We start from the raw sequence: 23,199 nt of genomic DNA on the forward strand, positions 1-23,199 counted from the left end.
CTTCCAGCTTCTGGTGGTCCAGGCTCCCTGGGCTTGTAGCAGCACCAGTCCAATCTTCACTTGGTGTTTTCTCCCTCTCTTATTTCTTTTAAGAATGCCAGTCACAACCACCCTGCCACACTATGACCACATGTTAACTAACAATATCTGAAACCCTGTTTGCAAATAAGGTCACATTCTGAAGTATTAGAGATCAGCATTAAGTGCTAATGGCTTTTTAGAGGACACAATGCAACCCAGAAGAGGGTCCCCCTGAGATTCTGAGCAAAGGTTAGCTTTACCACTTGACAATAAACACACATGAAGAGATTAAAACAGACAAGAAACAGTGGGGCTCACCAGCCAGAGGGAGTCCACCAGGAGCCCACAGCCCTTACAGAGCTTCTCCTGGGAGTCCACCAGGAGCCCACAGCCCTTACAGAGGCCTACAGCCATGGAAGGGAGAAATACTTGGGGCCTGAAGACACATGAAGAAGCTGAGACTCAACATAAATGCTTTGCTGTGCAGGACCCAAGGTGTGCCAGAACTTCTCCGCACTGACATAGGCTCCTCTGCCCTCGCTCTATTCTGGCGAGGAAGCAGACTCACCATGGACTGCACGGAGGAAGGAAGATGCATCTCTGATGAGGACTGTAGAGGATGGTGAGCAGGAACTCCAACTGCCATGGTTTGGCTGTTGTCTTCAAACAGGTTGCCAAGAGACGCCTCTACTCTCAAGTGCCCGCATCAGTGTGGGAAAGTCACTCACCAGGACGTCAGGCCCTGGAACCATCAGCAAGGGCTGGCAAGGTAGCCAACCAATTAGCAATGTGTGGTGCTCTCAGCTGTAAGGACACACGGTCTAACCACAGGTCAGCACCTGGGCTGTGGGGCCAGTGTCAGGGCTGGGCAGATAGGCTGCCTACCCTCTGGCTCCAAACTCCTCCCTGGCAGAGCCCAGCCAGCATGTATGCTAGAGAGCACAAGCTCAGAAGCACAAAGACATGAATCTCTGTAAAAGAGCCATGCCATGAAAATACAGAGCAAGTTGCCACAGGCCACACATATTGAGGGTTAACCTGCCAAGGAAGTGTGGAAGCTCCAGCTGGGGAAAGAAGACAAAATTGCAGAAGTGACCTATAGACAATCACTGTTGACAAACAGCCTAGGACAAACCTAACTGATCAGTGCTTTGTGGACAGTAAAGAACCATGAGGAACACATGGATAGCCTAATGCCCATTAACTCCTGTCTAGACAACACAGACCAGCACTTTAAAGGTCACAAGCCATCAAAATAGTCTGATTACCCCCGTAGCTATTCAAGAAATCAACTCTGTAATTACAAACTTTCCCACAAGGAAAACACCAGGTCCAGAGGGCTTCTTTGGTGATGACTACTGAGTAAGAAAAAAACAACAATTCTATTAAAAAAACTCAAGGAGGACACTTCCCAACTTATTTTATGAGACATTAATACCATGACATTACCACCAGGCAACGACTGTGGGGAGACAGAGACACACACACACACACACAAACACACATACTATAAAATATCTCTCACAAACACAGATGCGAAAATTCTAAATAGTACCTTCTTAGCAAATGGAAACCATTCACATATAAAAAGGGATACATAAACATACATAAACATACATATATATGGGATATAGACTGTGTGTGTGTGTGTGTGTAGTACCCAAGTAGGACTTATCCTAAGAATTTTTTTTTAAAAAAAATCACATAATTAACTATATTGACAAATTAAGAAGAAAATCAAATGATGAAGTCAATAAATACAGAAGGCTTTTGGATGGGGGCTGGGGATGTGGCTCAAGCAGTAGCGCGCTCGCCTGGCATGCGTGCGGCCTGGGTTCGATCCTCAGCACCACGTACAAACAGAAGGCTTTTGGAAAAAATCCAACAAACTTTCATGATAAAAACAGGAACAAACCAGGAACAGAGAAGACCTTTTTCAAACTGATAAGGGGCATCTACAAAAAACCCATAGCTCACATTACATTCAACAGTGAGAGGTAGATGCTTCCCGAGATGAGGAACAGGATATCTGTTTTCATTTCTATTCAATAATGGATTTAGCCAGGGCAGTTAAGTAAGAACATGAAAAAAAAAAAGATATCCAGGTTGGAAAGACAGAAACCACACCATCTTTACTTATAGTTTACATGACTCGATACACAGAAAATTTTTAAAAATCTACAGAAAAACTACCAAACCTAATAAGTTAGCAAAATGACAGGACACAAGGTCAATATATAAATAATAAATTTTCTCTACATTCTAGCAATGAATAATTGGAATTGAAACCAAAGTACTACTCATAATAGTGCCAAAACACGAAATAAGCAAAATTTATGTGCTGAAACTACCAACCATTGATGAAAAACATCAAAGAACATGTAAATAAATGGAGAGTTAGACTATTTATAATTTAGAAGACTCAATGTTGTTGGGATATCAATTCTCCTCAAATTAAATCTACAGATTCAGCACTAGTCCAATCAAAAAATTTAATAGGAATCAACATACTGTTTTTAAATCCTATTAGCAGATTTTAATAAAAAGACAAAGGAGCTGAAGTAGCCAAAAATATTCTTTGAAAAGAACAAAGCCTGAGGATTTATACCTTCTAAAGATATCAAAATACTGTGGTTTCGCTGAAGGGACAGACACACAGTTCACGGCCACCAAATTAGTAAGAAAGGCACCAGGGCAATCCAAGTTAACCACAATTGTCATCTGGCCCAGCAATCCCATCGTAGGTATTTACCTAAGAGAAATCAATCCCAAGGATCACACTAACCTTATGGCAGCCTCAAAGCAACTTTATTGCCAATGAAACACTGGAAATTCATCAGTGACCCTCATGTAAAAATGGAGTGACACTGTAGCTCAACCATCTGGTAGCGACTACTCAGCAGAACAAAAGGCCTAAAGACATATGCATCAACATGGATCAATATGCCAAGTCACAGAAGCCAGGTTCAAAGGCTATCACTGGCTCCACTGATAGGAAATTCTGGAACTGGCAAAACTATAGAGAAAATTCTAGTACCCTTCAGCAGATACAAATTAGGAGTTTGACTACAAAGAGACAGCTTGAGAGAGTATGTGGGAAGCCAGGGAAATATTCTATATTGGCAAAACTCCTAGAATTACACCAAAAAGTGTATTTAACTTTATAATAATAAAAAAGTAAGTTGAAAAAATTAAAGAGACATATCTGGTCACTAATACCTAAATCTCAAACAACCATGAATCATGTTGCTAACCCACAGCTAGCAACAAAATGTGATGAAGGGATCAAAAGTTTCACGAAAAGAAATGGTGACAATTCTGTTCCTCAAGTTTCCTCATTTTAATCATGCAATTCACACACTTTATCCCAAGGTTCTCTACTCTGTGGTGGCACAGGGACTCAGGCCCTCCTGGTAGACTGAGATCACTGCACCTGACAAGCATCACCTGAGGGCTTCCAAAGCAGCCCTGCCCCAGGCCACTCAAGGAGAGGATACTATTCCAAAATCTGCCAAGAAGGCCTGGAGAAGAGTTGCACAATTCTGACCATTCCAACCTAAAGAGCCTCAGAAGCATGAAAAACTGCCAATCCCAGGTGACTTTCTAGAAACAGAATGGCCATCCCTTTCAGTCAGGCATGTACTATTCAAATATCCACCCTGCTGAAGGAAAAGCTACTTTCTCCTCTGACAAGAGAAATATGAAACTAAAGAGACACATACATGCAATAAGTTAGAAGGATCAAAAAACTTCTCCAGAACACCTGGAACACTATATAAAAGTATCTCTTATACCAAGGTGTGGTATAATAAAAATACGTCTTGTATGGTGTCCAATCCTGAGCACAGAGCTCCTAAAACCTGAGGTATTCCAGAGTGATGCCAGTATCTTTTATTATTCAAAATGACCCAGTAGGGCCTAGGGATATAGCTCAGTGGTAAAGGCCAAGTGGCAAGGCAAGGTAAGGCTCTGGGTTAAATTCCAGAACAACAACACAAAACCACCCCAAAATAAAACAACCTACACCATCATATCCAAGCTTATGCTAATGAGATAGATAAAGGAGTTCTTCTAGAATATCAATATTGGGGCTGGTACCCAGAAAGATCAAACATGAGATTAGAGGGTAGGAACTTTCAACCCTAACCCTGACCACAGTGGGAGAGGAGGATAACTAGAGACTGAGTCATAAAATTTCTAGATGGATATTCAGGGAGCTCCCTTTTTTATGAACACATCACATGACAGAAGGGCAGTACGCCCCAACTCCCCAGACATAAATGTTCTTGCACTTAGGATCCTTCCAAACTTCACCATATGTAACTTTTCTTCTGGCCACTCATTTATCCTTTAATAACAAATGTAATAAGCAAAATGTTTTCCTGAGTTCTGGAAGTCATTCTAGAAAACTAATGAACTTGACAGAAGCATGTGGGAATCCCCAAATTTGTAGCTGGCTGAGTAGGAATGTCAGTAGCCAGGGGTCCCCCATTTGTGGGATGAGCCTTGTGAGACTGAGCTCTTTATCTTGTAAGATCTGACATTAACTCAAAGTAGACAGTGTCAGAACTGAATTATGAGACACACAGTTGGTTTCAGATAACTCGAAGACTGGTGTGGAAAAGACTCCACACAAGGGGAGATTTGGGGGATTTCCAACCCTAATTGAAGCTACTTGAGCAGCACTCCTCCCCTACATGTTCTTCTTCACCTAGGAAAATCTCTTTCTAAGCTAGTTTTCAGTACAGTCTCTGGTCCACTTCCCAGACAAGTCCCAGAGTATATGCTGAGAAACTAACTTACAGCTGGACCATCCCCAATACCAGAACCCAGTCACTTACTTGTACTTCTGTGCATGTACACACACACACACACACACACACACACACACACACACACACACACACAGAGAGTTCCCTATTATCACAGGACAGGCAGAGTCACCATTCAGGATGGTGCTGTGAACCCTACGTGGCTAAGTGCCACCAACCTCAAATCCTGTCCTCAGAGTGCAAATGGCCACAAGGGAGTCTTAGCAGACATTATTCAGAAGGCTGCCCTGAAAAACCATTTTCCCCATAGTTGAGTCATTCAGAAAATAAGCTGAAATGCATCTTTTACTGGAGAAGTTTAGTACTTGGAGACAGTTAAAAAATTACAGGATGCCCCAAGAATAGTGGAACCTCTTTGTAATTCCAGAGGCTCAAGAAGCTGAGGCAGGAGGATCAAGAGTTCAAAGCCAGTCTCAGCAACTTAACAAATTAGTGAGATCCTGTCTCAAAATAAAATTTTATATATATATATATAAAGGGCTGGGGATGTGGCTCAGTAATTAAGCATCCCTGGGTTCAATCCTTGGTCAAAAAAGAATTACAGGATGTATATGTTTTGGACTAAGTTTGAGACACCACCCCCCACCAGAAAAAAAGACTAAAAACCAAAATGTAGTCCATCTAATGATATAAAGTTCTACGTTTCCAAACCAAAACTCTTACCCCATTCTAATCTTGTATGTTAGGGGACCTAGTCCTGTCCTAATTTTTTGGTTTTGTTTTAATCAGAGATTGAACCTAGGGTTATTTTTTATTTTGAGAAAGGGAGGATCTTGCTAAGTTGTTTAAGTTCTCACTAAGAATTCTGCCCTAATCTTGTTTGTCTTTGAAGACAAGATGCCCTTAAGCTAGAAGTAGTACCCATTCAGGTAGGCTACCCAAAATTGATTGGTTCTAAGATGGTTGCCAGAGTTGACTGCCAAACATTTTAACTTCATATAATTCTATCTGCATGATAAACGACAATACCATAACAGTTGACAACTGCCATGACAAGGATAGGAAAGAACCATAAAAGAAATAAAAGAAGGTGACACCCAAATTCCTAAAAATTCTCTGTCCATTCACAGAAAAGACATGAATATAATTAGCCTAACCTCTCCCTCATTTCTTTATATATATATAAAATAATCTCAGAAGTGGGTCAGTGAGCCTTTCTCCCTATTTCTCCTATTATCTTAGTTAACAATAAATCTTCCTTCACTGCTAAGTTAGAACTTGGTCTTATCATTGGGTCCACAATTCTGAGAGGAGAAAAGGACCTCCAGTTTGGGGCCAAAAATTAGCAACAAAACTAAATTGTTATCTGACCTTCCAAGAAATCAGGCCAGAGTACAGTGGCACACCCTATAATCCCAGCAACTGAGGAAGCTAAGGCAAGAGGATCATGAGTCCAAAGCCCTAGCTGCAAGGCCCTAAGCAACTCAGTAAGACTCTGTCTCTAAATAAAATATAAAAAAGGGTTGGGGATATGGTTCCATGGTTAAGTGCCCCTGGGTTCAGTCCCCAGTACCCCCCACCCCCACCCCACCCCCCAAAAAGTTATTTTTTCTATTCTTCTAATAAGGAAAGTAACTTCGAAATGACCAATCTACTTTTTGTTCTCTGTTCCGTCTTTCTTCAGTCCCTCTCTGTAAAACCAAATACCTCTGCTCAGCCAATCAGACCACTCACTCTATATGGAATTACAAATTGCCCAAATATAGAATTGCAAATAAAACCAATTAAAATCTCTAAACTAAGTTTGTTGTAATTTTGTCTTTTGATAAGACTGTGCCTACGCAGAATGGAATCTCTGATCTACCTGTGTGGACCATCCATGACAAAATAAGTTTCATAAAGCACAAAAAACATTTAGAAACTTAAGAGCAAATTAACACTACATATTTATATTAATCAGTTCACAAAGATAAAAAAAGAAATTTTAATGCATCCTAAAGCACTTTTGGAATGGTAAAATAATGATCTTCAAAATCTGCTCCTCCACAAAAGAACACTAGCAAAAATTGTTAAATCAACTTTTGCAGAACTCTGAAACTTAACAAAGGCTTTCAACAATTTAAGGAGTATTTATTTATTCAAGAAAAGCAGTTAAATGTTGGTAAGAACAGTGAACTCTATGGCCCTTTAACCTGCCCTTTCCCATCCACTCACACCAATTCTGTGGCAGCCACTGAAGGCAGAATGTGTTCCCAAGACCTTAACCCCAGAGAACTGTCACTCTTTTGCCTATCTAGCAGCTCTCTGGAAAAGCCTCATGGCAGGACTTTTCTGTTTGCCCTGACTTAGAGCTCACTGAGGAAAAATAGTCCAGTTCCCCAGGGCATTTTGGCAAAAGTAATCAGTGATAACAGCCTCATACTGCAGTTGCTTGAGGCTGTGCTACTAGGAGTGCAAACGAGAAGTTGGCCAAAAATCTTATAAGGAAAAGCTGGGGAATGAGGTGTTCATATAGAACTTTGAAAAGCTTTTCAATGTCTAGGGATCTAGATGGCACAGAAAAGACCTGAGAAAGCCTTAACTGCTCCATTTAGGAGGCCTGAAGGTTGTGCGTGGGTGGAAGGAAAGGCTACTGCAGAGCTGCCAATCCCTGCAGCACCACAGAAGAGGCCCCAACAAGCATATAGAGCCCCTCAGCATAGGATGGGAGACTTACTGGTCTGGACAGCTTAAGGAAATCTCTGTCTAATCATCAATTGACCACTAAGCTAATGCAACAGTGACTCACTTGGTAGGCACATGTTAAAAAGAACATAGACTTCTCAAAGTTAGTCTGGGAAAGTCATTATAATTACAGGTTGAATTGTCTCCCCCCAAAATGTTCATATTGGAGTCCTTACTCTTAGTATCTCATAATGTGAATGTATTTAAAGATAGGGTTTTTTTTTTTAATATTTTTTTAGGGGCTGGGGATGTGGCTCAAGCGGTAGCGCGCTGGCCTGGCATGTGTGCGGCCCGGGTTCGATCCTCAGACCCACATACAAAACAAGGAAGTTATGTCCGCCAAAAACTAAAAAAATTAATATTAAAAAAAATATATATTTTTTTTAGTTGTCAATGGAGCTTTATTTTATTTATTGATACGTGGTGCTCAGATTCAAACCCAGAGCCTCACACATGCTAGGCAAGCACTCTGCCACTGAGCCACAATTCCAGACACTTAAAGATAGGGTCTTTACAGAGGTAATCATGTGACACAAAACAAGGTCACTAGGGTAAGCCCTAATCCAATATGACTTGTGTCCTTATTTAGAGACAAACATGCCTCCAAGGAGAAAGACATGAACATGAAGACAGCCATCTCCAAACCAAAAGAAAGGCCTTCCCTCACAGCCCTTGAAAGAACTAACTGGTCTGACATTTTGATTTTGGACTTCTAGCATCCAGAACTATAAGACAATAAATTATTGTTGTTTAAGTCACCTGTTTTGTTATATTTTGTTACAGTAGTCCTAGCAAACTAATATGGTCACCAAATAGATAGCAACAATAATAAACAGCATAAACAATAAACTTTGGGGAGGGGTAGGAATCTGATTTTCAGAGTTGCCACATATTATTTTAAATGGCAAGACATGCAAAAAAATAATAAAGTATATATAGTCCACATGTTGGGGCGAGGGGCGGGGGGGAAGTTAATACAAACTATCCCTAAGAAAGTTGGAAATTACCAAAGACTTTAAATCACCTATAAAAAACTCAAACTAAAAGAAATCCTGTCTAAAGAATTAAAGATGGACCTGGAAAATATATCACGATAAGCAAAATAAGCCAGTCCCAAAAAATGAAGACCAAATGTTTTCTCTGATATGCAGACTCAGAATGGTGGTGGTGGGGTGCTAAGAAAAAATAGAGGAACTTTGAATTAGGCAAAGGGGAATAAAGGCAGGGGAGAGGGTATCGGGGTAGGAAGAACAGTAGAATGAATCAGACATTATTACACAATGTACATATAAGATTATATGACCAGTATGATTATACAACCAGAAGAATGAGAAGTTATACTCCATTTATGTATGATGTGTCAAATTGCATTCTACTGTCATGTATAAGTAATTAGAACAAATAAAAAGAACTAAGCCGGCACAGTGGCACACGCCTATAATCCCAATGGCTTAGGAGGCCAAGACAGGAAGATGGCAAGTTCAAAGCTTGCCTCAGCAATGGCAAGGTGCTGAGCAACTCAGTGAGACCTTGTCTCTAAATAAAATACAAAATAGTGACTTAGTGGTTAAGTGACCCTGAGTTCAATCGCAAGTACCAAAAAAATTTTTTAAAAAAATTTAAATAAAAATAAAAAGAGCTACAGATGTGACTGGAAATTAAAGTATCTCTGAGTTTTTAGTATTGTTAAAAAACAAAAAAAAAAAAAGAAAGAAAGAAAAGGAAGACTTACAGCTTCATTAGGCAAAGAGTTCTTATAGTCTGCATCTGAATATTGGTTTTCTTTCTAGCTGTGTAACCTTGGTCAAGTTACTTAATTTCACTAAAAATTTTAGGTTTTTTTTGTTGTTGTTGTTGTTGTTGGGCAGGGGGGATACTGCAGATTGAACCTGGGGGGTGCTTAACCACTAAGCCACATCCCCAGCCCTTTTATCTATCTATCTATCTATCTATCTATCTATCTATCTATCTATCTATCTATCTATCTATTTATTTGAGACAGGATCTCCCTAAGTTGCTGAGGCTGGCCTCAGACTTGAGATCCTCATGCCTCAGCCTCTCATCCTCTGGGATTACTGCAGTACTATAATCAGCTTAAAATTTTAGTTTTTTGATCTGTAAAATAGCAATGTTACGGTAAAACAATGATGAAATATTAATAAAGCTTGTACAAGAAGGCTGAAAAAAAAGGGGGCAATTTAAGAATATGTTGCAATGGGGCTGGCATTGTGGCTCAGTGGCAGAGCACTTGCCTGGCACGTGTGGGGTGGGTTCGATCCTCAGCACCACATATAAATCAATCAAATATTGTGTCCAACTACAACTAAAAAATAAATAAATAAAAAAGAATATGTTGCAAAATACAGAATATCAATAAAGAGAAACTGGAGGTGTAGCACAATGGCTAAGCACCTGCACAGCATCATGCCCTGGGTTCAATCCCCAACACTGCTAAAAGAGAGAGAGAGAGAGAGAATGAATTATGAAATAGTCACTAGAGAAGTTCCCCAGGAGATTCAGACAGGCAAAAGAAAGATCAGCAAACTTACAAATAGATCAATTGAGGTTATCCAGTCCGAAGAACAGAAAGAAAAAAAGGAATGAAGAAAAATAGATTCAGAAACCTGTGGAATAATTTACTATTAGATATAACAATTTACATTGATTAGAGTTCTAGAAAGCAGGGAAATAAAACAGCAAAAAGAATATTTGAGGAAACAGTAGCTGAAACTTCCCAAGTTGAATGAAAAACTTTCATTTACGCATCAAAGAAGCTCAACTTAAACAAATCCACACCTAGACACATCTGCTGAAGGTCAAAGAAGAGAATCTCTAAGCATCAAAAAAAGGGATTCAGCAAATACAAGCTAGCTTCAATAAGAGTACCAGAATTTCTCTTCAGAAACCACAAAAGTCAGAGAGCAGTGGATGACAAAAGACTGAAAAGCAAAAAATTTGTTCTAAGCTAGACATGATGATGTATACCTTCAATACAGGGTTCTCTGGAGGCTCAGATCAAGGCCAGCAAGGGCAATATATAAGACCCTGTCTCAAAGTAAAATATTTTTAAAAGGTGTTTTAGAACTGCATTGGTGGTGTGTGAAAAAATAACTTTGAGAGGGCCAACAGAGAGGCCTGATCCCCAGAGGGGCCTGGGGATGTAGCTCAGTGGTGAGAGTAAGCACAAGGTCCTGGGCTCAATCATAGTACCTACTACAATAGGAACAAATTTTTACATGCAACTAAAGTTGGTATTAATCTGAACTAGCTGTTTTAATAGGTTTATATGTTATCAGCATTCCTAGAAAAACCACTAGAAAAATATCTAAAAAAATAGTAAAAGAAGGTACATTAGAAAGTTTTACTTTAAAAAAAAAATGATGGTGGAATGTGATGATCATTATTATCCAAAGTATACATATGAAGACAAGAATTGGTGTAAATATATTTTGTATACAATCAGGAAAAAAAAAAGGATATAGGATCTCCAAGTTCAGCTTGTTCCAGAAAGCAAATATTACTCTGATAAGTACACCAGACAAAGACAACACAAGAAAACTATAGACCAATGTTTCTTCTAAATACAGATGCAAAAATCTTTTACAAAATACTAGCAAACCAAGTCCAACAACACGTAAAAATGATTATATGGTACGACAAAGTGGAATTTATCAAGAATACAAAGTTGGTTTAATATATAAAACTCAATGTAATACACCATACTAAGATAAACCATAATAAAATAAAAAATAAAACCACATGATCACCTATCTCAATAGAAGTAGAAAGGCATCTAACAAACTCCAAAAAATTCTCAGCCGGGACTTGGGATATAGCTCAGCAGTAAAGCACCTGCCTAGCAAGCACAAGGCCTTTGGTTTGATTCCCCAGTATCACCAAAAACAGAAAGAAAATACTCAGTAGTAAATTGGATGTGGTGGCACATGTTTATAATCCCAGCTACTCTGGAGGCTGAGGTAGACTGATCACTTGAGCCTAGGAGTCCAAGTCCAACCTGGACAACATAGTGAGATTCTGTCTCAAAATAATTAAAAAATTCAGCACAACCATAAATAAAAGGAAGCATCCTCATTCTGATAACCTACAGCTAACAATACAGCATACTAGTGAAGGAAACCAGTCACAAAAGACTACATATGATAAGATTCCATTTTCATGAAATATCTGAAACTAGAAAATTACAAGATCAGAAAGCAAATTAGTGGTTGTCAGGGGCTGAAAAACAAGAACTGGGAGTGACTTGCTAATAGGTTTTGAGTTTCTTTTGAGTGATAAGAATATTCTAAAATTAAACAGTTGTGATGGTGGTCCAACACTGAAAATACAAAAATCCACTGAGTTGTAGTTTTTAAAAGGTAAATATAGAGCTAGGGTTGTGGCTCAGCAGTAGAGCACTCGCATAGCATGTATGAGGCCCTGGGTTCAATCCTCAGCACTACATAAAAATAAATAAAATAAAGGTATTGTGTCCAAGTACAATTAAAAAATAAATATTTTTTAAGAAATAAAATAAAAATAAAGCTGTCATAAAAAAAAGAATCTATCCTACAGAATTTGAAAAGTCCTTGCTAAAAATAACCATAAAATCATATTCACCCTAAAAAGTTTACAACTAGATTTAAACGGTTCTTAAAACATAAAGAACAATCAAAATCTTATAGATTCTACCTCAAAGGTTCATTCCCACCACAGATCTACATTTATAGTGTACACTCAATGTGGCAAAACAAAGGGACAAAAATCTCCAACAAAAAATGACAATTTTTCCCTGACTGCACAAAAGACAAGCAAGTTTTCTCTTTTATGAAGTATGAACAATAACCTGGAGGCTGGATGACTAAATCAGGGCACAGAGGACATGGGCACGGCCTGTGGGCAAGCCTCAGATCAGGTCAATAGGGCAGGTGGCTACACTGCAGCCATAACTCTAAACAGAGCAGGACCATAAGAACTCACCTCCAGTTCTTCACTGTCTTTTGGCTTCTCCTCAGAGGTCTGTTTAACAAAATCAGGAATAAGAATTTCCAGTGTGGCTCGGGCTATAAAAAGAAAAAGCCCAAGGGTGAGAGAGTAAACACAGCCCTCTTTCTGGGGCTCTAGCTAAAAGGGAAGCCAGGTACACTGCCTGGCCTATAGAGTGAGTCCTGTGCTAGTTCCCATCTCCACAGCTCAGAGGTGTAAGCAAGAGCCCTGGGGAAGCATTTTAGAGGCAGGGTCAGAATAGGATAAGAAAAAAAGCACATCCTAAGGAAGGGCAATAATGTGACAGGCTACAAGAAGCTTCACAAGCCATACCAAGTGTGTATACTTTTACCATGAAGTTCTCATCACAGGCAAAAGAGGAGTTCGGATGTGTTTTAGAACTGCATTGGTGGTGTGTGAAAAAATAACTTTGAGAGGGCAGACAGAGAGGCATGATAGCAGGCTACTGCAGGTATCCAGAACAGGGTTCAGGGCGGTGGCTGCCATGGGCAAGGAAAGGCAACTAGATCTAAAGTACATTCTGGAGAGAATATATACAGGGCTGCTAGCCACCACTGGCTAGGAAAAGTAAGTATAAAAACCCATGTGCTGATGGTTCAGTCTGACCCAGCCAAAGTTCAAATGCCAGCAAGACACTGCAGCAAAATAAATAAATAAAAAAGACATTCCAATGCAGATGTCTAGTACTAGAGTCTGGGTGGAGGAAGCAAATACCAGCACTTGGGCAGCAAACAGTGACACTGCCAAGGGGACAGCCCAGACCATATCCCAGAATATTTCCACCCTACACCAGGGCCCATTTGTAGATTATATGCTCAAAACCCTGGTAAAACCAGTTTTAGGTAGAATCTCTCTAACACTGTCAGTAGGCCTTCCTGGTGACTGAAGTGGACAGTGTAAGCCTTGGATCAGCCATGCAGAAGAAATAACAGACAGTAAACACAATGCAGAAAGGTTTCCCATTGTTCTCAGCATTCACCACCACAAAAAAGCAACACAGAGGGACACTCTTGAGTTCTAGAAGCAGAAAAGATTTTCACTGCCCCGAAATCCAGTGAAACTGTACACACTTTCTGCTCTATACAGAGCAGACCTGCTCTGGGAGACAAAATAACAATGGGAGAAACCTCAAGAATACGCCTGTGGATTTAAGGGCTGGGAAGGACAACCAACATTATTCTGCTATGTGTACCTTCCATAGAGGAGGCCAAATAAAACAATATTAAGCAAAATGGCTTTAGTAAAAGAATGCCAATTACTATGAGGGCCAGTAATAGAAGTGAATAGGAAGGACATGGTACAAAACAGGAATGGATTTGAACTAGTATACACCAGTTTTCCAGGAGATAAGATAAGCTGTGTGTAATGAGCACTTACTCCCTACTGTAGTGTCTAAAAAACTCAGGAAATAGGCCCAAAAATGTAAAAACCACTTGAGAATAGTGGCAGCATGCTGATCCGCCTCTTCTCTTTACTGACATGCCCACATTTTGCTCAGTTTCAAAACAAATTTGTTCTACAATATGCACCCAGCATGGCCCAGTTGGCTCCAAAGTATACTCTAACCAGTGCATGGACAGGGCGAGCACAGAAGACACTGGCCCACCTGTCATTTAGCAGAGAGGGAATTTCTGTTCTACTTTCAAGTTTCATACTTTACCCTATTTGAGTCTACTCCAATGAACATATAATATTAAAAATCAAGTAGATGATTACATAAACAATGTCAATGTGCCCCACCCACACACCCACACCTGTTGCCACTGCTCAGCCCCTCCCTTAACACCCCTCCCTTAACAAGGTGAAGGCAAACCCAGCAGGCATCATATGTCTCCAGGACACTGAAGTAAACACATTACCAGCTTTATTCTTCGCAAGTTTTTTGCTGCTTGCAGTTCCAGATCCATAAGTCACACCATCAATGGTCACCGAGGCACCAAAAGGTTCACTTGGGTTCTCTTAAAGTTAAAATTACTTGTTTTAAAACACACTTGCCAAGACATAAAGTATGTACACACACAATCTGCCCACATTGACAGCCATCTCTGCAGAGAGCAAGTCAGCTCATCTGAAAAGACCACAGAATCCCTAAAGTGTAAAGACAGGAATGAGGATGGTCAGGAACAGACAGCACAAATGGGAAAATTGACAGAAATGGAGAACCATGAGAGACTGAGTCAAAGGGGAAGCAGGAGCTAGAGGTAGAGCCTCCTGGAATACGGATAAAGCCTCTGAAAGATGGAACACAGGACTGTTAGGAGTGGGGAATCACAGGATGCAGTGAACTAGAGAAACAACCAGACTTTGACTTCCAAAGACAGGCTACTTTACATAAAAATGTGAGGAAGATATCATGCAAGACAGCTGGTGGGATGTGGCAATCTAAGGTTTATTCATCCACTAGGGGTATCAGGAACCAGGAAAGGACCCAAGGCACAGTAGAGACGCCTTCCTCACAAGGCTCTGAGACAATACAAGGTCAAAAGACAGCAAGGCAAATGGGAAGAACTAGAGAAAGGAAACAGAGTCATTCACCCTCATCTCTGTGAAAACAAAGTACCTATTTGCAATACACTTCTTTGACTTTCCTTTGTACTTCCATTCCAAATACTCAGCTGCCACCTCCCTAGCCCATACCAAAGTGATGTTGACATTTATTCTTTAAATATTCTTTAGGAATGAAATGGAGAAAGTCAAACTTACCACATTCAAAGAAATTATAAACAGGGCGAACTTTGAGGACACGCTGCATGTACTCGTGAAGGATGCAGACCTCGGATTTCCCGTTGGGGTTAATAACAAACTCTGTGACAAGAAGGACCATCTCAGCAACAGCGTGAGGAGATACCACAAGCTAGTACTCACGGAGCTGGCACCATCTGTATTACTGAATCATTCATTAGGGGCTCACCACCGTGAATGTGGCAGACCTCTGCATTCATAGGATAAACATAAGCTCTAAATTAAGTGCAATTCACTCACAAAGTACACACACTAAACAAATGGAATTAAAACAAACAAACATACTATGTGTGCTGATGTTGACATTTATAAGCCCAATTCACCTTTCTTTGTAGGTGCATCCTGCACGGATAAAGTGATGAGTTTCTGATTGGCTGGTAGGATTGGCCTCTCAGACTCAGCCTGCTTCCGCTTCATCTCACGGTTGAACTGCCGTCGCTCAGCCCAGGTCCTAAATTTTTTCACAGTAACTTGCTCAAAGTCAAAACGCTTCTCCAGGTAGTTTCGAAATTCTTCCAGATCTGTGCAAGATTTACCAGAGAATCCAACTAAATTTTGAAAGCAGGAATCATGTTCCCTTTGTACACAAGATAGTGAAAGGCTACTCGTCAAATAAGCCTGGACCACACGATACCCATTTCCTTTTCCCTGCCCCTTTCAAAGTGTAAAGAAAGTAAGAAATCAAGCCTCTTCCCTCTACCAATTCAAATTATTCTGGCAGGTCCCATGTGGTTAGATTCCTGGGATATCCTTTTATCTTATTTGCAGCAAAAACAAGAACGTGAAAAATGAGAAAAGAAAAAAAAAAGCTTAAAAGAAAGAAAAAACAAAATGACATAATCTTCAGATCTCTCTCTCCCTTTATCAAAATAAGTACCTGAGGCTGGGATATAACTCAGTTGGTGTACAAGCATGTACACCTTATACATGGTCTAGCATGTACAAGGCCTTTTTGATCACTAGCACCTCAAAAAAAGAAAAGAAAGAAAAAGAAAAGTATCTGACTTCCAATAGCAGCTTCCCAGTACCACTCTGACCTTGTCACTCTCTTCCCTTCCATCCTCCCACTTCTGCAATCACTAACACATCCAGACAGCTCCTTTCCTTTGGACCTTTGTACTTGACCTCTTCCTGGTCCACTTTCCCCTACCTCAGCAACAGTTTTCTCCTCCCCACACCTCTTCCAAGGCACCTCACACTCAACTGAGTTATAGCATAAGCAGTACAGCAATACACGGAGAAACTGAAAACAAAGTCCTCTTTTAAGTGATTCAGCAGGTAGGCTGAAAGAGATGTGCCACCCTAAAGAGAGGTCTATTACTTGAGGGGAAAGAACTAAACTAAAAGATGTGGAGGACAGACTAGAAAACACCAAAAAGTATCTAATAAGCAACTGCAAAATTTAAGAAACATATGGATTGAAGAGTATGGGACTGAAGGTCCATTCTGAAATCATAAGGATAAATTCAAACACCACCACAAGAGCACATTCTACCAAAAAACTAAGAGTTCAGGAAAGATCATATAAGTAACCAGGAGAAAAGGGCTGCTCATCCTATATGGCAGCTTCAACCATATAGATTCTGAAAAACCTGAGCACAGGAACTTGTCAATGCCACACTCAGGCAGGTTCTCTCAAAAGCAGGAAGACAGGCCTTTCCAGTCGTGTTGGAGCAGACACACACATAGATGCAACTAGGAACAAGAAACGATGGCTTTTGGTGGGAGAAATAAGATCTCTGGGTAGGGGTGGGATGTAGAAGCACCCCTGCAGATGGATTCTAAGTGGAAAGGAAGGAAGAAAATGCCCTAGGAAAACTTACCAACTGACTCATCTTTGCACACCTCAACTTTGGCCTTCACCTGCCCCAGGGCCCCAGGGGCTGCCTCAGCCCCTAGCGGGTCCTTCTCATCTGGTGGCCCGGAGTCTGCGCCCATGGGGTCAGGCTCTTCCAGGGAGAACTCCAGTTCTGTAGATCGGCTCAGGGGCTTGATAGGGGACACCTCCCCACTGGGGGTGAGTTCACTGCTCTGCTCCCGTTCCTCATTGTCCTTCATTTTCTTATAATGCAGACAGGGAATGCTACTCAGAGGAGGGTCATGTTTCTGTGGACAGCAAATTTGCAAGAGGTTACAAGAACAACTCAAAGTCTAAAAACCTGATGCCTTTCACCAGCCTCCATTTGGCTTCAGTACAAAACATTATAGACAGGCACATTTCAGTCATACAAACACCCTTAATTCACAACTGATGCCTCCCCTACCCGTATGCTTCCTGTTCCCAAGAAATAGGGCCTGGACCAGGTGACCACCCGAGACTCTCTATGCAGATACACGGGAACTCCAGAGTTATGAAAAGTCATAATCCAGCCGTCGGGCAGCGGCTCTGTAGGTGGGCGGCCACGACCTGCATGAAAAATGAGAACATATTGCAATTATTTTTAAACACTTAGTACTGTCACCATGGAGCCTCCTGCACATCAAACTTTCTATGTTTGTGTATTTGTATATCTGGGTCTTTCCAGAGAATCTAAGTTCCTATGTCTTGCTCCCTGCTAATTCTAAGACAGCATTTGGTGTAAGGTAGGAACTTATACATGAAGAATTAGTGCATGAGGAGCCTGGAATAAGACTGTGCAAGATAGCCTCAGCTCTCGTCTCCACTTCTGGTGAACACTGTATTTCTTTCCTGCCTGATCAAAAATGGCCACAGGCAACCCAGGGGCCAGGTATGCTTTGCTAATAAATGGCATTATCTGTCAACCAGTATTCCTAGTGACCAGGTGACATGTCATTATAAAATACTACTTTAAATTAATAAATTTTATATTGGACACTATACAGATTTAATGCAATTCCGATCAAAATCTCAATGACATTCCCCATAGAAACAGAAAAAGCAATCATGAAATTCATCTGGAAAAATAAAGAGACCCAGAATAGCTAAAGTAATCCTTAGCAGGAAGAGTGAAGCATGTGGCATCACTATACCAGACCTTAAGTATACTACAGAGAAATAGTAATAAAAACAGGATGGAATTAGCACCAAAACAGATTGGTAGACCAATGGTACAGAATAGAGGACAGGGACTAACCCACAAAATTACAATTATCTTATATTAGACAAAGGCGCCAAAAATATGCATTGGAGAAAAAGATAGCTTCTTCAATAAATGGTGCTGGGAAAACTGGAAATTCATATGCAACAAAATGAAATTAAACCCCTATCTCTCACCATGTACAAAACTCAACTCAAAATGGATCAAGGACCTAGGAGCAAAACCAGAGACCCTGCATCTAACAGAAGAAAAAGTAGGCCCTAATCTCCATCATGTGGGATTAGGTCCCAACTTCATTAATAAGACTCAATTAGGACAAGAATTAAAATCAAGAATCCATAAATGGGATGGACTCAAACTAAAAAGTTTCTACTCAGCAAAAGAAACATTCTGTAAGATGAACAGAGAGCCTACATCTTGGGAGCAAATTTTTACCCCTCACACATCAGATAGAGCATAAACTCCAGGGTATATAAAAAACTCATAAAGCTAAGCACCAAAAAAACAAATAACCCAATCAATAAATGGGCAAAGGACCTGAACAGACAATTCTCAGAAGGTGATATACAATCAATCAACAAATATATGAAAAAATGTTCATCATCACTAGCAATTAGAGAAATGCAAATCAAAACCACTTTAAGATTTCATCTAACTCCAGTCAGAATGGCAACCATTATGAATACAAATAACAATGAGTGTTGAAGAGGATTTGGGGAAAAACGCACACTCATACACTGCTGGTGGGGCTTCAAATTGGTGCAGCCAATATGGAAAGCAACTGGACAATCAGGAATGGAACCACCATTTGACCCAGCTATCCCTCTCCTCGGTCTATACCCAAAGGACTTAAAACAGCATACTATAGGGACACAACCAAATCAATGTTTATAGCAGCACTATTCACAATAGCTAAACTGTGGAACCAACCTAGATGCCCTTCAACAGACGAATGGATAAAAAAAAAATGTGGCATATATACACAATGGAATATTACTCAGCAATAAAAGAGAATAAAATCATGGCATTTGCAGGTAAATGGAGTTAGAGAAAATAATGCAAAGTGAAAGTAGCCAATCCCAAAAAACCAAATGCCAAATGTTTTCTCTGATATAAGAGGCTGATTCATAGTGGGGTAGGGAGAGGGAGCGTGGGAGGAATAGAGGAACTCTAGATAGGGCAGAGGGGTAGGAGGGAAGGGAGCAAGTATGGGGTGAGAAATGATGATGGAATGTGATGGACGTTATTATCCAAAGTACATGTATAAAGACATAAATTGGTGTGAATATATTTTGTATACAACCAGAGATATGTAAAATTGTGCTCTATTTGTGTAATAAGAATTATAATGCATTCTGCTGTCATATATAAATAAAAAATTAATTTAAAAAATTTTATATTGGTGGGGTTTTATTTGTTTTGTTTTTGTTTTTGGTAGCAGAAATTGAAGCTAGAGCCACATCCTCAGCCCTTTTTATTTTTTATTTTGAGAGCTTGTTTGGAGGTTCCAGCAGGAGAGCGCAGCTACTTGTATACCCTTGACAAGAACATTCCTCCTCTATCAGGGAAGGTCATCCCCTACAACCAAGCGTGCAACTTCAGGAGAGATGCACATAGAGTAGTGAGGGAGGAAGGGAGCACGCACCTAACCAGCCAGATCAGTCAAATCAACCCTGGCAATCAATGGGGTAACAGATGTTGCAGCCAGATCACCCTCACATCCTTATTTTTTATTTTGAGACAGTTCTAAGTTGTTTAGAGCCTCATTTAGCTGCTGAAGCTGACTTTGAACTTGCAATCCTCCCAAGCCACTGGGATGCCAGGCGTGTGCTACCACAACCAGCTCTATATTGGTTTTAAGACACTACTCCCAGCCCCTTCTTTGCTTTATAGGCCATAAGAAAAAAGTTTTGGGCTACGGTTGTGTCTCAGTGGTACAGCATTTGCCTAGCATATGTGAGGTACTGGGTTCGATCCTCAGCACCACATAAAAATAAATAAAAGGTATTGTGTTCATCTACAACTAAAAAATAAATAAAGAAAAAATAAAGAAAAAAGTTTCAGAATTTTTTTTTTTAATGTGTGAATGCTAGGGCTCCCCAGAGCCTCACATGCTAGGCAAAAACTCTACCACTGGGGCTGAGGGTGTAGCTCAATGGAGGAGTACTTGCCTAGGATGTGTGAGGCACTGGATTCAATCCTCAGCACCGCATAACAACTAAAAAAATTATATTTAAATTAAAAAAAAAAAACAAAAAACTCTTATCACCAAACTACATCCCCAGCCCTTTTTTAAGTTTTGAGACCAAGTCTTGCTCAGTTGCCCAGGCTGGGCTTGAATTTGTGATCCTCTTGCCTCAAACCTCCCTATAAAGCAATGTTTTTGCTGGTATTTAAAACAAAATAAAATTTAGAAACTAAAGAAAAAAATGCAGATGAAATCTAAACACTATATATATATATTATGGAAAAAATAACAGCTAGGCATGGTGGCGCATACTTATAATCTCAGCAGTTCAGGAGGCTGAGGAAGGAGAATCACAAGTTCAAAGCCAGCCTCAACAACTTAAGGAAGCCCTCAGCTACTTAGCAAGACCCTGTCTCAAAAATAATAAAAAAAAGGGCTGGGAATGTGGCTCAGTAGTTAAGTGCTCCTAGGTTCAATCCCTGGTACCAAGTAAATAAACATTTTTTTTTTTAAAGAGAGAGTGAGAGAGGGGGAAAGAGAGAGTGAGAGAATTTTTTAATATTTATTTTTTTAGTTTTCGGCGGACACAACATCTTTGTTTGTATGTGGTGCTGAGGATTGAACCTGGGCCGCACGCGTGCCAGGCGAGTGCGCTACCGTGCCAGGCGAGTGCGCTACCGCTTGAGCCACATCCCCAGCCCCTAAACAAACATTTTTTAAAAGAAAAAAGTATCAATGACTCTCAGGGAAATGTAGTCTCTCAACCAGGCGGACCTGACCCTAGGGCCTATACCTAACACATAGGTCACTATTAGACATGGCTCAGAAGAGTGCTCTGTAGGTTAGAGTACACCCTATGGTCCCTTCTTCCCAGGGTTTGGGTCATGGTGGAGTTTCCTCATACTATCTTTGGGCTAAATCTGGAGAAGCAAACAAGCCAAGAATAATACATAACACAGGTTCCTGGTCACTCATCTATGACAATGAGTAGTCATAACCAGCCCAGATAGCTGAAGACCTCACAACAGCTGTAAGGATTGAGGTCCCTGCCATGGCTCTTGCTAGGCAGTTAGGCAGACCAGGTCTACTGCTGACTATGGGTTGCACAAAATGGACTTAGGTTTAAATGCTCAGAGTAAGCCTGCTGAAACTATAGGAAGAACACGATGCCAACCTTCCAAAATCATCACTCCGTGCCCCACATCTCCTCTAGAAGCTGCAGCCTCATGTTCATTACATCTGCAATTACCTATCCTGACATTCCTTCTACTCATCTACCACCAAACAAAAGGTATCTGCTGACTTGTCCCCTAAGTGATCCAAGGAGGGCAGTCACATGCCACCTACCTCTTATTTTCCATCCCAGTCACTCAGGACCTTCTGCACCCAGGGTCTCATCCATGTGCCTGAGTACTCATGTATCTCTTTAGCCCTTCTTCTGAGCCCAACATCTCTACCAGGACAATCACAGGTGCCTCTAGGCAAGTACAGACTGAAACCAATCCCAACTCATCCCACACCTGCCCCACTTTAATGACAGAGCCTCACAGCACAATTCTGGGTACCTCTCAACTGTTCTCGTATTAATGATCCTCAAATCCAAGTGCAAGACCCACTGCATGCTCATACAAAACACTACCACATCTCTCCAAGGAAATTCTACCTTTCCCACCTAAAGTACACATGCTATGCTGAGGCCCTAGGAGTCATGCTTTTAAATAGAAATTAGGTAACAATGGCCTACCTTCAGTGGTTTCCCACATAACCTGACACAAAGCTTGAACCCTAACCATTGCCTGCCACCTTGCTGAATACCCATCACTGGGCTTCCACATCCTTTGGCTGCCAGTTTTCTTGTCTCCCAGCACACACTGATGCTCCCTCCTCTGCACAATGTCTAAGGCTCTATAATTTCCAAAACACTTAACAACAGAATCTGTACCTGGGTTGTGCAAAAGGGTGAGTCCTTGTGTCTAATCTGTTTTCCTTTCATCAGACATGACTGCTATACTCAAACACATGTCTCTACCCAGATTGATGCCTGGTATCAAAGGGCTCTTCAAACATTTTTTGTGAAGGAAACAATGGTACTTCTAATGCCTGGAAACACTACTTTGTGACCCACAAACTTACTTTTCAGCACTGTTTTAATCTTGGTCATCATGGGCTGCACACTTGTTTCTCCATCAGATGGATGATCACTGTCTCCTCCATATTTTTCCTCCATTCGCCTCTTCTTAGGAGCACAAAGGCCTTCTTCCAGCAAAGCATCCACATCATTGTCAAAGTCATCCTGCAAAACAAGGTGTTCAGATCTCACAGCCCCCAGTGCCTGTTCTCCTGCACCACAGGGAAGCTTAACAATATTAGGACAGACACAGAGCAACAGCGCTCATGGGGGCCAAGGTGTGCCCTGATAGTACATGATCATCTGAAAAACAAACAGGATAAAACAAGTGAAACCAACACGCCTGGTCCAGGTGAATACCCTGCCAAGGAGGCTTTTCAGCAGCACCTGCCAAATCAGGTTGGAAAGAGGATACATGGGCAGACGTCAGCCAAACTTTTCAAGAAGAAACTTAAAAACCAGGACTCCTTATATCTTTCTTAGGTGCTGCTGAGAAACCTCACATGGGTTTGGCTCCTGTTTTTGTTTTTCATTTTCCTGATTTCAAAAGATACAGCTATT

At 40.7% G+C, this 23,199-nt stretch overlaps 1 protein-coding gene across 3 annotated transcripts in view; it reads right to left on the bottom strand.

Annotated features, from left to right (window-relative positions):
- Dgcr8 (DGCR8 microprocessor complex subunit) overlaps positions 1 to 23,199 on the bottom strand; it is a 37,185-nt gene that overhangs the window by 7,703 nt on the left and 6,283 nt on the right. For 2 of the 3 annotated variants that reach the window (XM_005334551.5, XM_078038744.1), the window contains exons 3-9: positions 22,644 to 22,803; positions 17,528 to 17,670; positions 17,087 to 17,369; positions 15,587 to 15,784; positions 15,225 to 15,326; positions 14,381 to 14,479; positions 12,495 to 12,577 (exon numbers count right to left, since the gene is read on the bottom strand). In XM_005334551.5, the coding sequence (XP_005334608.1) occupies positions 12,495 to 12,577; positions 14,381 to 14,479; positions 15,225 to 15,326; positions 15,587 to 15,784; positions 17,087 to 17,369; positions 17,528 to 17,670; positions 22,644 to 22,803 (1,068 nt within the window). Of the gene's footprint in view, positions 1 to 589; positions 783 to 12,494; positions 12,578 to 14,380; positions 14,480 to 15,224; positions 15,327 to 15,586; positions 15,785 to 17,086; positions 17,370 to 17,527; positions 17,671 to 22,643; positions 22,804 to 23,199 lie in introns of all 3 variants that reach the window. The other variant, XR_013434577.1, reaches the window with a different exon arrangement.

This window comes from Ictidomys tridecemlineatus, chromosome 2 (assembly GCF_052094955.1).
Source record: "Ictidomys tridecemlineatus isolate mIctTri1 chromosome 2, mIctTri1.hap1, whole genome shotgun sequence".
NCBI lineage: Eukaryota > Metazoa > Chordata > Mammalia > Rodentia > Sciuridae > Ictidomys > Ictidomys tridecemlineatus.